The following is an 18671-nucleotide window of genomic DNA, read 5'->3' as shown; positions in this document are numbered from 1 at the left end:
GAATGACATTTTATCACATACAGCGCATGTGTGTAGAGATTTCTTGTTTGCCAGTATATACACTCGTTAGTTGTTTGTCGTTACAAACTGATTATAAAATGGTTACTGGGGAGGTACTTGTGACCGTTCTTCATGCACAAGTGGAATGATGTTCCTTGTCATCAGCAAATCGTGAAACACTATTTTTTTTTCTTTTAGTTAGTGTTCGACGATTTCTCGTAGTTTTGGTGTTTTCAATAAGCTCGTGTTTTGAAACGCCAATTCAAAGTTTATTTAACGATAAGTGAACATGACTTGTGTTTTCAGACATCGACAAACATATTTAATCACCTAGTGTGAGGATAAAAGGCAACTCGTGGTGTCGCTGTTGGCTGATAGCACACTGACACACACCACTCCACCCACTGCTACTACACAGATGTCGACTGTAATTCCCTGAGAACCAGTTACGTTTGCAGACATGTTTCACCGTGTTTCATCGTAATATTACACTTTGGATTGTTGAATCGTTTACGAATCACGTTGTTGTTTTTGCTCTGGAAAGTGCATCAGAAGCACTGCGGTCACGTTTTTGTATCAGGATGGAAGACAAAGGATTTTCAGGGTTAGGACTGATTCTCCGCTCTGCTTTGTTTGTTGTAACGCTGCGCCTGGTTTATGGGGACCTGAGTTACTCTATTCCAGAAGAAATGAAACGAGACTATGTCATTGGAAACGTTGCGAAGGACCTCAGTGTTAATTTTGGAACCTTGGCTTCACGACAAGCCCGTGTTGATTTTGAAGGATCTCGGAAAAGGTACTGTGATATTAATATGAGAACCGGAGATTTGATAACATCGGAGAGAATTGACAGGGAAAGCCTTTGCGGGAAGAAACCTTCTTGTGTTTTAAAAGTAGATCTGGTGTTAGAAAATCCTTTGGAGCTTCACCATGTAAGTCTGCATATTCAAGATGTGAACGACAATGCACCGCAATTTAACGAAAATTTGATAAGAATGGAAATAAGCGAGTCAGCAGAGAAGGGTAACCGCTTCTCAATTGAAGAGGCCCATGACGCAGATATTGGTCAAAATGCTGTGCAAAGATACAGCCTACATAAGAACGACAACTTTATTCTGGCTGTTGATAGCAACAGAGTTGAACTCGTTCTACAGAATAAACTTGATCGAGAGAAACAAAGGGAGATGAATTTACTCCTCACAGCTTTGGACGGTGGATCTCCTCAGAGATCAGGTACCGTAGTCATACACGTCACTGTACTGGATGCTAATGATAACGCCCCAGTGTTCAGCCAGGCCGTTTATAAAGCCAGTCTGCCTGAAAACTGTCCTTTAGATACAACAGTGATTAAAGTCAGTGCCACAGATGCAGATGAAGGAGTGAATGGAGATGTAACATATCAGTTTGGCCATGTGTCTGACAACGACATAAATGTATTTTCCATTGACTCCAAAACGGGAGAAATTAAAGTAACTGGTGTAACTGACTATGAAGAAATAAGTTTTTTTGAAATGAGGGTAAAAGCTAAAGATGGTTTAGGACTAACATCTTATGCTAAAGTGTTAATAGATGTGACTGATGTAAATGATAATACACCATTTATATACCTGAAGTCACTGTCAAATCCCATTCCTGAGAATCTGCAAGCTGGTACCGAGGTGGGAATCATTAACGTGCAGGACAGAGACTCTGAATATAATGGACAGGTCCGCTGTTCGATCCAGCAGGGTGTCCCCTTTAAACTGGTTCCTTCTATTAAAAACTATTATTCTCTGGTGACCACAGGACAACTGGACCGCGAACTAGTGTCTGATTACAACATTACAATCACTGCCACTGACGAGGGCTCTCCACCTCTGTCCTCTTCTAAAAGTGTTCAGTTATCTGTAGCTGATATCAATGACAACCCACCTGTGTTTGAGGAACAGTCATACAGTGCATATGTGAGTGAGAATAACAAACCTGGCTCCACTTTATGTTCCGTTAGTGCTCGAGACCCCGACTGGAGACAGAATGGTACAGTGGTGTATTCTCTGTTAGCTGGTGAGGTGAACGGTGCCCCGGTGTCCTCCTATCTGTCTGTGAACGGAGACACGGGTGTGATCCACGCTGTGAGGTCGTTTGATTATGAACAGTTCAGGAGTTTTAAAGTCCACGTGATGGCCAGAGACAACGGTTCTCCTCCTCTCAGCAGCAACGTGACCGTGAGTGTTTTCATCTCAGATGTGAATGACAACTCTCCTCAGATCCTGTACCCCTCCCCAGAGGGCAACTCCTTCATGACCGAGCTGGTCCCCAAAGCTGCACACGGAGGCTCTCTGGTGTCCAAAGTGATCGCGGTGGACGCGGACTCCGGACAGAACGCCTGGCTGTCCTATCAAATAATCAAATCCACTGATCCGGGACTTTTTACTATTGGTGTCCACAGCGGAGAGATCAGGACACAGCGGGACATTTCTGAACTCGACAGCATGAAACAGAACCTTGTAGTGGCAGTGAAAGATAACGGACAGCCCTCTCTGTCTGCCACCTGTTCCATGTATTTACTCATTTCTGATAACTTGGCTGAGGTGCCAGAACTGAAGGATCTGTCTTACAATGAGAGCAATTCCAAACTGACCTCTTATCTGATCATCGCACTGGTGTCTGTGTCCACGTTTTTTCTGACTTTCATCATCATCATCCTGGGTTTGAGGTTTTGTCGCAGGAGAAAACCCAGACTGATGTTTGACGGAGCAGTGGCCATCCCCAGCGGTTATCTCCCCCCTAATTACGCAGATGTTGATGGCACAGGAACTTTACGCAGCACTTACAATTATGATGCGTACCTGACCACAGGTTCTAGGACCAGTGACTTTAAGTTTGTGACATCATACAATGACAACACGCTGCCTGCTGACCAGACTCTGAAGAAAAGTCCATCAGACTTTGCTGATGCATTTGAAGAATCAGATGGGTCTCTAGAGGTATGACTTCTTTACTGGCGTTAAATTCATAAATCTGTTGGGGGTTTTTTCTGGATCAATTTGCACCTTAAGTAATCAAACTTTATTGTATAGATATTCAGAATCTTTTTTAGGTTATTAATTCCATATATTTTATTTCATTTAATATTAATGAAAACAGTCATATCATAGTCAGATACTGCCTTAGTAGAAACAGTGTCTTTAAATATATTTTTATGTCACTATCATGCATTTTAATTTTCTCTTCTGAACTATGAACTTCAGCACGTGTATTCAAAGGTGCAATTCACTGCATAAAAGAAAGATTTAGGGGAATGATAATTAAGAAAAAAAACAATTTGGCTATAAAAATGGAAAAAGAATTGACTTTATTTGTCAGGTTTTCCTTTTTCCAAGTCCAGAATGAGAAATGAACTTTTTCCATTTGAAATGATGTATTAACCATAATTATATGGTTAATATAATTAACCATAGAGACTTATAGAGACTCGTGAAGGAGTCTTTCTCTGGCATTATATGGTTAATGCAAGTTAGTAATAGATATGAAAAGCACAATATTCTATGCGGAAGATATTGCTGATATATGAACTATCATAACTCAGGTTGACATGTTAAAGTTCAAATTGCTGTTTGTTTGGTATTCTGAGGTTCTTAACTTAATAAATAAAAAAACAACAAAGTAACAAACACTCACTTGGCCATGGACTTCATAACCTTCCACCTGATTGAAAAACTGCCATCACCCTGTCCTTTAGAGATTCACTTACAGTACAAGAATGCTTGCTGTCTTTAAAATCTACGGTATTATTCAGACTGTAATTCTCAATAGTAATCATGGGTTATTTCCTTTTCAAGGAGGTTACATTTGCCCGTACAGATAAATGGACCCTCATGAATAAGGAAAGCACTTGATTAAGTTCAATATTGTCATTCATTTTATTTCTCTGATGAATATTTGCACTGGCTTGTGATTTTTCTTATTGAAAAATTGAGTTTGTGGATCATATTCAAAGCTTCTTAATTTGATTTTTCATGTTTTTATACTTCTTACTCTACCTGAAGATGAGTGCTTATATTTGTATTTACTCTACTTATGCATTTTCCATTTTTTAGGGAGAATGCGTACCAGTGAAATGATAATTGAACGTGGACGTTACTGGGACTACTAATTTTCTTTAGTAATAATTGTTTTGACCAGTCGAAAAATGTTGCATACCCAGATGGGTATTAAAATATAAATTGACAATATGTTTAGCTGTAAACCCCCCCACCCCACCCTTTTTAAGTAGTGTGCTGTGGTCATAACGGAAACAAATTCGTTGCCTGCAAATTAAATATTTCACGTGCAGACAACGCATTTGAACTCAGAGAGTCGCTGTTTACCAGCAGTGGAAACATACCTCCACCCATAGCTCTTGGTTTGTTAGTGTTAATGCAGTCTTGTCATTGTCAAACTGTCCCTTTGGGTGTGCTTTTGTCCACCATTCTCTGGAAATATTTTTCGATTATAACTGATGTGTAAAGAGCGCACTTGTTTTCGCAGTGATACAGTTTGGACTGTTAAACGTTTTCGAGTGTTTTTGTTTGTATTTTTTGTCCAAAGATGGCACACAGTAGAAATTCGGTGGCGGGCCCGCTATACAGCTTTGCTTTCTTTCTTCAATCCCTTCACTTCGGCTATGGAGATGTGAGCTATTCTTTTCCCGAGGAAATGAAGACCGGATCTGTCATAGGAAATATAGCAAGGGACCTCGGACTGAACGTGGGGGAATTATCTGTTCGAAAGGCCCGCATTGACAGCGATCTGAACCGTGTACGGTATTGTGACATAAATCCAAGCACAGGCGATTTAATTGTAGCTGAGAGGATTGATAGAGAGGCTCTTTGTGGCGAAAAGGCATCTTGCATCCTCAAATCTGAATTGGTCTTAGAGGCGCCACTTGAGTTGCATCGAATTTCATTACAAATACAAGATATCAATGACAATCAACCTGTTTTTGCGAAAAATGAAATAAAGATAGAAATCAATGAATTGGCTGTAAAGGGATCCCGTTTCCGTATTTTGGAAGCACACGATCTCGATATTGGACAAAACGCTGTTCAAAGATATGTGTTGCAGACTAACAGTTATCTAGTGCTGAAATTGCAGACTAAATTAGATGGAGGCAAATTTGCTGAACTAGTGTTGCAAAAGGAATTAGATCGCGAGGAACAGCGGGAATTCCGATTACTGCTTACTGCATTGGATGGGGGCAATCCTAAAAGAAGTGGCACGACTACCGTGCATGTAATTGTCTTAGACGCTAACGATAACGCTCCGGTTTTTAGTCAAGCTGTGTATAAAGCCAGTCTTCCTGAAAATTCTCCTTTATATACTGTAGTGGTTAAAGTGGCTGCAACTGATGCAGATGAAGGTCTAAATGGTAAGGTAACTTATGAGCTGAGTCGTATGTCAGAGACTGGTAGAAGAGCATTTGATTTAAATCACATCACAGGAGAAATAAAAGTAATCGGACTTTTGGATTTTGAAGAAGAGTCCGTTTATGAAATGCGTGTAGGTGCTAAAGACGGATATGGTCTTACCTCAGACTCTAAAGTAATAATCGAGCTGTCAGATGTAAATGACAACCCACCTGGGATTAGTTTAAAATCACTATCTAACTTCATACCTGAGAACGCACCACCTGGTACCGAGGTGGGCATCATTAACGTGCAGGACAGAGACTCTGAGAATAACGGAAAGGTCCGCTGCTCCATCCAGCAGGGTGTCCCCTTTAAGTTGGTTCCTTCTATTAAAAACTATTATTCTCTGGTGACCGCAGGACAACTGGACCGCGAACTAGTGTCTGATTACAACATTACAATCACTGCCACTGACGAGGGCTCTCCACCTCTGTCCTCCTCTGAAAGTGTTCAGTTATCTGTAGCTGACATCAACGACAACCCACCTGTGTTTGAGGAACAGTCGTACAGCGCATATCTGAGTGAGAATAACAAACCTGGGTCCACTTTATGTTCCGTTAGTGCTCGAGACCCCGACTGGAGACAGAACGGTACAGTGGTTTATTCTCTGTTAGCTGGTGAGGTGAACGGTGCCCCGGTGTCATCCTACCTATCTGTGAACGGAGACACGGGTGTGATGCACGCTGTGAGGCCGTTTGATTATGAACAGTTCAGGAGTTTTAAAGTCCACGTGATGGCCAGAGACAACGGTTCTCCTCCTCTCACCAGCAACGTGACCGTGAGTGTTTTCATCTCAGATGTGAATGACAACTCTCCTCAGATCCTGTACCCCTCCCAGGAGAGCAACTCCTTCATGACCGAGCTGGTCCCCAAAGCTGCACACGGAGGCTCTCTGGTGTCCAAAGTGATCGCGGTGGACGCGGACTCCGGACAGAACGCCTGGCTGTCCTATCATATAGTCAAATCTACTGATCCGGGACTTTTTACTATTGGTGTCCACAGCGGAGAGATCAGGACACAGCGGGACATTTCTGAATCTGACAGCATGAAACAGAACCTTGTAGTGGCAGTGAAAGATAACGGACAGCCATCTCTGTCTGCCACCTGTTCCATGTATTTACTCATTTCTGATAACTTGGCTGAGATACCAGAACTGAAGGATCTGTCTTATAATGAGAGCAATTCCAAACTGACCTCTTATCTGATCATCGCACTGGTGTCTGTGTCTACGTTTTTTCTGACCTTCATCATCATCATCCTGGGTTTGAGGTTTTGTCGCAGGAGAAAGCCCAGACTGTTGTTTGACGGAGCAGTGGCCATTCCCAGCGGTTATCTCCCTCCTAATTACGCAGATGTTGATGGCACAGGAACTTTACGCAGCACTTACAATTATGACGCGTACCTGACCACAGGTTCAAGAACCAGTGACTTTAAGTTTGTGACATCATACAATGACAACACGCTGCCTGCTGATCAGACTCTGAAGAAAAGTCCATCAGACTTTGCTGAAATGTTTGATAATCCAGATGAGTCTGTAGAGGTAGGACACTTTTTTTTTAAAAATCTAATTTAACGTTGCAGTGTAATGTTATGCACTTCAGCTACTTTCTTCTCAGTTTTTAAATCTGGTAGAGGTGTTGATTCATAGGAATGTATTCACTGGCACGCATTTTCTTAATATTCCTTTTTTTGGCACAGCCCTCTTGAAGTGACTGATGTGTACCTTTTTTTTCGAAATGTCACTAGTTATGCAGTTATTTTACTGGCTTTTGCCATTTTAAAAAAGATTAAAATATTAAAAAAAATATTTTACGATTATTACTTGTCTGCACCTTGTTGAATTATAACTTTAGTCATGTTTAAGTGAAAATTGACATTCTGAAATACTGAGTGGTCAATAACATTTATCAATTTAATTATCAGTTAATTCTCTGTAGGACATCCGGGAGTTCAGTGTGCCTAATGAGTCCATTGCTTGCTGTTAGATGTGAAGTTCCACTAGTCAATTTAATATTTTGAATGATACAATTCGTGTAATCACGAGCTCGTTAAACTTGTACTTGTGCTACTGATGAAATGTTTTAAAAATAATTTTAGTACATTTATAGCAACTGGTTTTAAGTGGTGTTCACTAACTACGTTTAACACACGTCACATTTACTTAATGGAAAAATAAGCAAATTCTCTCTCAAATTTCAAGAACACTTAGAATACTGATTAGTTTTGTCCGTGGAAATTGTGTGTCTACTGCAAACGCCTATTAGATGTTTTAGTTCCAGGCGCTTTTTAATCATCAAACAATAGACTAAATAAAATTATTATTCTTTTATTCTTCGTTAAAAATGTCTTTCACTCATTTTCTGTGCCTTATGATTAAACACCCTCTTGTTTTTTTCTTTTGCGGGACTTTAGATTCTCCAATAAATATTAGTTTTATAAAAATATAGGACTAGTGTTATTTTGATGTGTTTTTAGAAAAGTCCATCATGTTGTCACTTTCAGAAAATTTAAATGAGGGATGTATGTATGTCTTTTCCTCACCCTTGAAGCGCTGTCTGTGGTGCTGAATGAAACGTTGTGCTTTTTTGTACTTTAACACAAAATCCAAGTCCAAACTTGCAGGAAAAAGCGGTTTCTTTTGTGAATTAAAATGGGCAACAAAACGATTACGGTGGTCGTTGTGGCTGTAACTGTGGCATTTTATACTAGCTTATAACACGTTTATTTGTAATATCTCAAATTAACTCACAGCGTCGCTGCTCACTAGCAGATACGAAGAGGCTCAATTCCCCACCCACTACCAACGAAGATATTAGTCTAAAACTAGAGCTGCCATTGTTGTAGTCGCGGTATACGTTGTTTTGTTATCACTTTGTGTAATATTCCCAGCGGACGGGGCAGTTTTGTATTCGTGTCTTTCTTGCGTGAAAAAATGGCCCTAAAAAGACAAGCCTCACTCTGTTTTGTGTTCGGCTTTGCTCTGTTTTTCGAGATAACCGCTGCAGACCTCAGCTATTCTGCACCGGAGGAGATGAGACCGGGATCCATTGTTGGGAATATTGCCAAGGATCTCGGCCTGGAAGTAGCAAAATTGTTCACTCGTAAAGCCCGGATTGATACAGAGGAAAACTACCAGCATTACTGCGACATTGACCTCAAGACTGGAAATTTTGTCATCAGGGAGAAGATTGACAGGGAGGAGCTGTGCGGGGAGAGGGTTTCGTGCATGCTTAAATTTGAATTAGTCGTGGAGAGCCCTTTGGAGCTGCACCGTATTTCACTGCTTATTCTGGATGTAAACGACAATTCACCTGTTTTCCCTAAAGATACAGTTAAGTTGGAAATAAGAGAATCAGCAGTTAAAGGAGCTCGATACCGCGTCAATGAAGCACATGATGCAGATATTGGGCAGAACGCAGTCAAACAATACAGTTTACAAAAGAATGACCATTTTGTTTTATCTGTTCGAGAAGATGTTGATGGGACTAAGAGCATCGAGCTGGTGCTCGATAAAGAGCTAGACCGCGAAAAGGAGCACGATTTAAATTTCATCCTGACTGCAGTCGATGGTGGGAATCCACAGAGGTCAGGAAGTGCCGTTATACACGTTACTGTGTTGGATGCTAACGATAACGCGCCAGTGTTTGACCAGGCCGTTTACAAAGCCAATCTACCTGAAAATTCTAATCTGAACACTTTAGTTGTAATTGTAAGCGCAAGTGATGCAGATGAGGGAGTGAACGGGGAGGTGTCGTACGAATTTAATCGCATTACAGAAAGAGCTAAAAAGGTTTTTTCTCTGGACAGTAAAACAGGAGAGATAAAAGTCATAGGAATGGTTGATTTTGAGACAAATTCAAAATATGAGATGCGTATAGAGGCCAAAGATGGTTATGGGCTTTCATCTGACGCTAAAGTAATGATCGATATCACCGATGTTAATGACAATGCACCAGTAATATATATAAAGTCAATGATGAACCCCACTGCAGAGAACGTGCCAACTGGTACCGAGGTGGGCATCATTAACGTGCAGGACAGAGACTCTGAGAATAACGGACAGGTCCGTTGCTCCATCCAGCAGGGTGTCCCCTTTAAGCTGGTTCCTTCTATTAAAAACTATTATTCTCTGGTGACCACAGGACAACTGGACCGTGAACTAGTGTCTGATTACAACATTACAATCACTGCCACTGACGAGGGCTCTCCATCTCTGTCCTCTTCAAAATGTGTTCAGTTATCTGTAGCTGACATCAACGACAACCCACCTGTGTTTGAGGAACAGTCGTACAACGCATATGTGAGTGAAAATAACAAACCGGGCTCCACTTTATGTTCCGTTAGTGCTCGAGACCCCGACTGGAGACAGAACGGTACAGTGGTTTATTCTCTGTTAGCTGGTGAGGTGAACGGTGCCCCGGTGTCCTCCTATCTGTCTGTGAACGGAGACACGGGTGTGATGCACGCTGTGAGATCGTTTGATTATGAACAGTTCAGGAGTTTTAAAGTCCACGTGATGGCCAGAGACAACGGTTCTCCTCCTCTCACCAGCAACGTGACCGTGAGTGTGTTCATCTCAGATGTGAATGACAACGCTCCTCAGATCCTGTACCCATCCCCAGAGAGCAACTCCTTCATGACCGAGCTGGTCCCCAAAGCTGCACACGGAGGCTCTCTGGTGTCCAAAGTGATCGCGGTGGATGCGGACTCCGGACAGAACGCCTGGCTGTCCTATCAAATAGTCAAATCCACTGATCCGGGACTTTTTACTATTGGTGTCCACAGCGGAGAGATCAGGACACTGCGGGACATTTCTGAATCTGACAGCATGAAACAGAACCTTGTAGTGGCAGTGAAAGATAACGGACAGCCCTCTCTGTCTGCCACCTGTTCCATGTATTTACTTATTTCTGATAACTTGGCTGAGGTGCCAGAACTGAAGGATCTGTCTTATAATGAGAGCAATTCCAAACTGACCTCTTATCTGATCATTGCACTGGTGTCTGTGTCCACGTTTTTTCTGACTTTCATCATCATCTTCCTGGGATTCAGGTTTTGTCGCAGGAGAAAGCCTAGACTGTTGTTTGACGGAGCAGTGGCCATCCCCAGCGGTTATCTCCCTCCTAATTACGCAGATGTTGATGGCACAGGAACTTTACGCAGCACTTACAATTATGACGCGTACCTGACCACAGGTTCAAGAACCAGTGACTTTAAGTTTGTGACATCATACAATGACAACACGCTGCCTGCTGATCAGACTCTGAAGAAAAGTCCATCAGATTTTCTCGAGGCGTTTGGGGAGTCTGACGACCCTCCCCAGGTAAGAAAAGACTGAAATAAGGATTTTTTTGACAAACGTGTCATGTCAATTTCTACATGGTACTTGCCAATTTCGAGCAACGTTCTATTGCAGTTAGTTTTTTTTTTTAAATACTATTATATCAAATGTTCTTAACTAACATTCATCATATGAAAACATTTAGTTCACATCCCATTCAAAATTAACTTGCCAGAACATATTGTCAGAAAATATTCAACCATTATTATTATGTTTATTCTTCTTCTGCAGTATATTTTAAACTTTTAATTAAGTCTCAAGTTACATGGCGGAGGTTGTAAATGAAATTGCCGATAGTGACACTTGATTTGTCTTTTATAGCTGAAGTTTCACAGTTAGCCCTGTTTTAAAAACTTATGGACCCCATGTTCCAGTCAGAAATTACTAATTACTACTTATTAGAATTTGTTTTGTATTTGCTTTCTGTATATTTTATGTTTCAACTTATCACGTTTTACAACAATAGAATGCAGAGCTTAAAGATGCACAGTACTGTCTTATGAGCATAAATACGTTTTTCTGCCATCAACCCTTATTTCTTGTCTATCAGATCCGTTTGCTTTTAGGTGTTGTTGCTCCACTGGCATCAAGTTACTGATTTATCTAATAACTTAGTATGTTATATGTCAATTAGAAATAGTGGAATTATATTGTTTTGTCTTCCAAATATTTTTCTCATTGGAAGATGAAAAAGTTTAACTGTCTACTTACTTTTTAGAACCCCATCCCTTCTTTATGATGTTACTTGTTTTCCTTTCAGCAATGGATCATCTTCAGATTGATTATTATTGCACTCTCAGTAGAGAATTATTTGAGCAATAACTCACTTTGAACAGATACCGTAAGGCTATAAACAGACATAACACGAGCCAACAGGATTCTCCCAGAAAGCTTTAGCTCATCTGTTTATGGAGAAATGTTTAAAATAATAGGTATTGTGCTTTCAGAGGAGGGTCATTGGTAAATACAAGTATATTGTGTTTCTTTTTTGGCAAGTCTGCTAAAATGGCCCTATAGCTACATGCATCCCTTGAATAGTTTGATTCCAAGTTAGTACAGTATTACAAGTTTATTAAAGTTATTTATTAACTGCGACCAACAGTAATGGGCATGCTCTTTGGACTAGAGGTCCTGCCATATGACTAGTGATTTGCTACTTTGACTTTTCTTCTTTTAAAATGTTGTAACTTACTGACAAAGACTGTATTTTTCTTTTATACAAGCTGAGTGTGAGGACTCAGTTGAGTAGACTCTGTCCATGGTGCTGAACACATAGAAGTCGACCATATGGAAAGTAGTTTGGAGACAAATTTTACATGCTGCTATTTTCATTAAAATTTACTTGCAGAGAAAATGTAAAGTTTAATCGCAATTTAAACTAAATAACACAATATTGCAATTTTGTAGGTAAATGCTAAATCCTGCGGTCATTGGCGTTAAAACAACGTTATAAGTGTGCACTGCAACATGGTTTTACTTACTTCCATCACAGTACTCAACAGATTCTTTGATCCTAGCAGAAACTGTGGCTGTAGTTACTTGCTTTAATGAAATTAATACAATTTAATATATTAAGGTGCTTAATCGTGTTTATATGTGAAATAGTTGCATCACGTCATTAACCTGTCAATCTGGTATTTTACCAGATGTTCTGTCTGAAATGAACACATTGTGTCGCTGTCTACCAGATTACTTTGAAACATTGTAACGCCAACGCCATCGTCTCCACCCATTGTTCCTACGCTTTGTGTTGGAAGGAACCATTGGAATGCATTGCTGATTTCTGTATTTGGATTTGTTTAATTCACTCCATCGCAAACGCGTTCGAGAGGTGAACTAACTCCGTTAAAGCTTTTCTTTGCTGGCGGATGTTTCTGTTTTTGTAATTATGGAATACAGTGGATTTTTAGAGCCTGGCCTGATTACCCTCTTTGTCGTCTGTATACTTGCGCTGCAATCCGTGTGTACTGAAGTAAGCTATTCTATCCAAGAGGAGCTGAAACCAGGAACTGTCTTTGGAAATATAGCTAAGGATCTCGGTCTGGATATTACTACATTGTCATCTCGCAAGGCCCGTGTGGACGCAGAAGGAGATAACGAACGATTTTGTGCCGTTAGTTTACAGACGGGAGATTTGAGCGTTGCCGAGCGGCTTGACAGAGAGAGTCTTTGTGACACGAAACCGTCATGCATTTTAATCCAGGAACTTGTACTGGAGAATCCTTTAGAACTACATCGTATAAATCTACACGTTCAAGATATAAACGACAACTCTCCACAATTCAAAAGAAATTCCATTAAAATGGAAATAAGGGAGTCAGCAGAAAAGGGGACTCGTTTCCGAATAGAGGGCGCGCACGATGCGGATATAGGCAAAAATTCTGTTCAGAGGTACAGTTTACAAAAAAATGATAACTTTATTTTAATGGTTGATGCAAACAAAGTCGAGCTTGTTCTTGATCACAAACTCGACAGAGAAACACAGCGAGAGATTAATTTACCTCTCACAGCTGTTGATGGTGGTTCACCACAGAGATCAAGTACTGTTATGATACATGTCACCGTACTGGATGCTAATGATAATGCTCCAGTATTCAGCCAAGCCGTCTATAAAGCCAGCATACCCGAAAACTCTCCTCTTAATACTGTAGTGGTTAGAGTCAGCGCTACAGATGCTGATGAGGGGGTGAATGGCGAGGTGTCCTATGACTTTGGCCATGTGTCAGATATCGATGAAAGGGTGTTTTCTATTGATTTTAAAACTGGCGAAATCAGAGTAATTGGTACAACTGATTTTGAGAAAAAGAATGCATTTGAACTGCCAGTCATAGCCAATGACGGTCTGGGATTAAGTTCGTCTGCAAAAGTTTACATAGAGCTAACTGATGAAAATGATAACGCCCCTGTAGTTTATTTAAAATCACTGTCTAATCCCATACCCGAGAACGCGCCAACTGGTACAGAGGTGGGCATCATTAACGTGCAGGACAGAGACTCTGAGAATAACCGACAGGTCCGCTGCTCCATCCAGCAGGGTGTCCCCTTTAAGTTGGTTCCTTCTATTAAAAACTATTATTCTCTGGTGACCACAGGACAACTGGACCGTGAACTAGTGTCTGATTACAACATTACAATCACTGCCACTGACGAGGGCTCTCCATCTCTGTCCTCTTCTAAATGTGTTCAGTTATCTGTAGCTGACATCAACGACAACCCACCTGTGTTTGAGGAACAGTCGTACAGCGCATATGTGAGTGAGAATAACAAGCCTGGCTCCACTTTATGTTCTGTTAGTGCTCGAGACCCCGACTGGAGACAGAACGGTACAGTGGTTTATTCTCTATTAGCTGGTGAGGTGAACGGTGCCCCGGTGTCCTCCTATCTGTCTGTGAACGGAGACACGGGTGTGATCCACGCTGTGAGGTCGTTTGATTATGAACAGTTCAGGAGTTTTAAAGTCCACGTGATGGCCAGAGACAACGGTTCTCCTCCTCTTAGCAGCAACGTGACCGTGAGTGTGTTCATCTCAGATGTGAATGACAACTCTCCTCAGATCCTGTATCCCTCACCGGAGGGCAACTCCTTCATGACCGAGCTGGTCCCCAAAGCTGCACACGGAGGCTCTCTGGTGTCCAAAGTGATCGCGGTGGACGCGGACTCCGGACAGAATGCCTGGCTGTCCTATCATATAGTCAAATCTACTGATCCGGGACTTTTTACTATTGGTGTCCACAGCGGAGAGATCAGGACACAGCGGGACATTTCTGAATCTGACAGCATGAAACAGAACCTTGTAGTAGCAGTGAAAGACAACGGACAGCCCTCTCTGTCTGCCACCTGTTCCATGTATTTACTTATTTCTGATAACTTGGCTGAGGTGCCAGAACTGAAGGATCTGTCTTTTAATGAGAGCAATTCCAAACTGACCTCTTATCTGATCATCGCGCTGGTGTCTGTGTCCACGTTTTTTCTGACCTTCATCATCATCATCCTGGGTTTGAGGTTTTGTCGCAGGAGAAAGCCCAGACTGTTGTTTGACGGAGCAGTGGCCATTCCCAGCGGTTATCTCCCTCCTAATTACGCAGATGTTGATGGCACAGGAACTTTACGCAGCACTTACAATTATGACGCGTACCTGACCACAGGTTCAAGAACCAGTGACTTTAAGTTTGTGACATCATACAATGACAACACGCTGCCCGCTGATCAGACTCTGAAGAAAAGTCCATCAGATTTTCTCGAGGCTTTTGGGGAGTCTGACGACCCTCCCCAGGTAAGAATACCACGTTGACGCCGTTACACCTATGTTATGCAACAAAATTTCAACTTACTTCGGAAACACATCTTCGGTATTATTTTCTTTTAATCAAATTAACTATTTTCATAAAACTTTTTTCTTTTCATAGATGAAAATACTGTATATTACAAAATGCATGAACTTGAGTTAGTAAAGCTCCCAATAACATCATTAACCGAGAATTTCACTACTAACTTGTCATTTTTGTTTTAATATCAGTTCATGTCATTGGCCTGATTTCAACTGAATGAATATATAAATTAATGAATTAATTAATGAAGAAAAAAGAAACAAAAATTACACAAATAAACGACACAATACTGGATTTTTCACTGTGAATGTTTCTAAGGTTCAACTCTTAGTTTGGTAGAGCGCATACTGTAAACGTTTGCCGTCATACATCATAAAACTCCGTTTTGTTTGTTGTGATTATTATTGCAATGTTTTCTTGAATATGCTCACAGTCAAATATGTTGTGTTAATTATTCAACGAAATTCTGCAGTTGGATTTACCAATTCATTAAAAAAACAAAAAACAAAAAACAAAAACAAAGCAAAACAAAAAACTTTGCAGAATAATATAATAATGAGAAAAAAATATTTTTTCCTTCATAATAGTTTCGTCTTTTGTTACAGAGCAGAATTGTGTATTCAGCAACTCTTTATTTTAGGCCTAATTTTAGCTTGGATGTTGTTTCAGGTTGACGATTTTTGTTATGAGTTTCTACAGGTTTTTGCTCAATTACATTTATAAACAAGAAATACATGTTTGTAGCAACAGTATCATACAATCCAGTAGTACATTATATTGCTAACGTACCGTGGGGTTGATGGCTCTGAACAGATAAAACAGAACCAAATTAATCAATAGAAAGTGCCTTTTGTCGTCTGTCATTCTTCTTGGGATAAAGTCTCTTTCGATTAGCTGAGTTTCTTGCTTTTCATCAACTTGAGGCTATTTTGTAATGCTTGTAGGATGCAGCGAGTGTCGCTGTCTACCAATCGAAAATTGTAAAACAGGCTACAGATGAGACAATCAAGCGTCTCCACCCACAGTGTTAAAGCTTATTGTTTGCCACTGCACTGTACTCCTTGAATTACTCGCACATGAAAACACATTTTTTTTGTGTTTCTGAGGAATGCTGACCACCTCCTTTTTCATTCAGTTTATTTTTTGAGTGATGGCATATTTCGTGTTTTCGGTGAACCTTGTCTGGACTTTCGTGTGTTTTCTTCTGGCAGTAGAGCTGTGTTATGGCGATGTGAGCTATTCTTTCCCCGAGGAAATGAAACACGGATCGGTGATTGGAAACATAGCCAAGGACCTTGGGCTTCAAGTAAGCAGTCTTTCTGCTAGGAAGGCTCGGATTGCTCTTGAAGGAAACCGTAGACGTTACTGCGAGATAAACGTTGATGCTGGAGAACTGGTCGTTGGTGATCGGATTGATCGAGAGGAGCTATGCGGAGCTAAGGTTTCTTGCAATTTAAAATGTGAACTTGTACTCGAAGATCCACTCGAATCGCACCGGATATCTTTGCAAATTCAGGATGTAAATGACAATCCACCAGTTTTTGTTAAAGATGTCGTTAAATTGGATATTGGTGAATTAGCTCCGAAAGGTTCTCGCTACAGAATAAATGCGGCACGCGATGCAGACATCGGACAAAATGCTGTTCAGAATTACATTTTGCAAAGGAATAATTATTTTGCTCTGAACGTACTAACGAATGCCGTCGGCACAAAATACAGCGAGTTAGTTTTAGACAGGGAATTAGATCGTGAAGAGCAGCAAGATGTGGTTTTATTGCTGACAGCCGTCGATGGTGGTAATCCTCCTAAATCAGGCACAGCAGTCATTAAAATCACAGTACTGGATGCTAATGATAACGCCCCAGTTTTCACTCATACAATCTATGAGGCTTCTCTTCCTGAAAACTCCCCTATAGATACAGTAGTTGCAACAGTGAGTGCTACAGATGCAGATGAAGGAGTTAATGGTGAAGTAACATATGAGTTCAGCGGAATAAGTAATACAGCAAAGGAAATATTTTCTTTAAATGAAAATACAGGAGAAATTATACTTGCAAGAAATGTTGATTACGAAGAAGAGTCGAAGTTTGAAATGCTAATTGAAGGGAAAGATGGTTATGGCCTTTCTACAGAAACAAAAGTTGTAATAGATATAACTGACGTCAATGATAACGCCCCAGTCATCCATATCAGTTCTTTATCAAACCGCATACCCGAGAGCATATCATCGGGTGCAGAGGTGGGCATCATTCATGTGCAGGATGCAGACTCGGGGGAAAATCAACAGGTCCGCTGCTCCATCCAGCAGGGTGTCCCCTTTAAGTTGGTTCCGTCTATTAAAAACTATTATTCTCTGGTCACCACAGGACAGCTGGACCGTGAACTAGTGTCTGATTACAACATTACAATCACTGCCACTGACGAGGGCTCTCCACCTCTGTCCTCCTCTAAATGTGTTCAGTTATCTGTAGCTGACATCAACGACAACCCACCTGTGTTTGAGGAACAGTCGTACAGCGCATACGTCAGTGAGAATAACAAACCAGGCTCCACTTTATGCTCCGTTAGTGCTCGAGACCCCGACTGGAGACAGAACGGTACAGTGGTTTATTCTCTGTTAGCTGGTGAGGTGAACGGTGCCCCGGTGTCATCCTATCTGTCTGTGAACGGAGACACGGGTGTGATCCACGCTGTGAGGTCGTTTGATTATGAACAGTTCAGGAGCTTCAAAATCCACGTGATGGCCAGAGACAACGGTTCTCCTCCTCTCAGCAGCAACGTGACCGTGAGTGTGTTCATCTCAGATGTGAACGACAACGCTCCTCAGGTCCTGTACCCATCCCCGGAGGGCAACTCCTTCATGACCGAGCTGGTCCCCAAAGCTGCACACGGAGGCTCTCTGGTGTCCAAAGTGATCGCGGTGGACGCGGACTCCGGACAGAATGCCTGGCTGTCCTATCATATAGTCAAATCCACAGATCCGGGACTTTTTACCATTGGTGTCCACAGTGGAGAGATCAGGACACAGCGGGACATTTCTGAATCTGACAGCATGAAACAGAACCTTGTAGTGGCAGTGAAAGATAACGGACAGCCCTCTCTGTCTGCCACCTGTTCCATGTATTTACTCATTTCTGATAATTTGGCTGAGGTGCCAGAACTGAAGGATCTGTCTTATAATGAGAGCAATTCCAAACTGACCTCTTATCTGATCATCGCGTTGGTGTCTGTGTCCACGTTTTTTCTGACTTTCATCATCATCATCCTGGGTTTGAGGTTTTGTCGCAGGAGAAAGCCCAGATTGTTGTTTGACGGAGCAGTTGCCATCCCCAGCGGTTATCTCCCTCCTAATTACGCAGATGTTGATGACACAGGAACTTTACGCAGCGCTTACAATTATGACGCGTACCTGACCACAGGTTCTAGAACCAGTGACTTTAAGTTTGTGACATCATACAATGACAACACGCTGCCTGCTGACCAGACTCTGAAGAAAAGTCCATCAGACTTTTTTAAAACTATTGAAGATTCTTTGGACCCCCTGGAGGTAGGCTTTTTGCTTTTGAATCCGAA

General features: G+C 41.3%; 1 protein-coding gene across 11 annotated transcripts in view; it reads left to right on the top strand.

The window, feature by feature from the left end:
- LOC100711027 (protocadherin gamma-C5) overlaps positions 1-18671 on the top strand; it is a 285882-nt gene that overhangs the window by 19287 nt on the left and 247924 nt on the right. The window contains exon 1 of one of the 11 annotated variants that reach the window (XM_019366071.2): positions 4403-6969. The exons of 6 other annotated variants lie outside the window; for them this stretch is intronic. In XM_019366071.2, coding sequence (XP_019221616.1) covers positions 4570-6969 — 2400 coding nt within the window. In that variant the 5' untranslated portion in view covers positions 4403-4569. Of the gene's footprint in view, positions 1-4402; positions 6970-12514; positions 15044-16113; positions 18646-18671 lie in introns of those variants that run through there. 4 more of the 11 variants (XM_025898876.1, XM_025898935.1, XM_019366076.2 and 1 more) reach the window with 4 other exon arrangements.

This window comes from Oreochromis niloticus, linkage group LG2, assembly GCF_001858045.2.
Source record: "Oreochromis niloticus isolate F11D_XX linkage group LG2, O_niloticus_UMD_NMBU, whole genome shotgun sequence".
Lineage (NCBI taxonomy): Eukaryota > Metazoa > Chordata > Actinopteri > Cichliformes > Cichlidae > Oreochromis > Oreochromis niloticus.
Note: the sequence above shows the minus strand (reverse complement) of the source record. Positions and strands in the feature narration are given on the sequence as shown.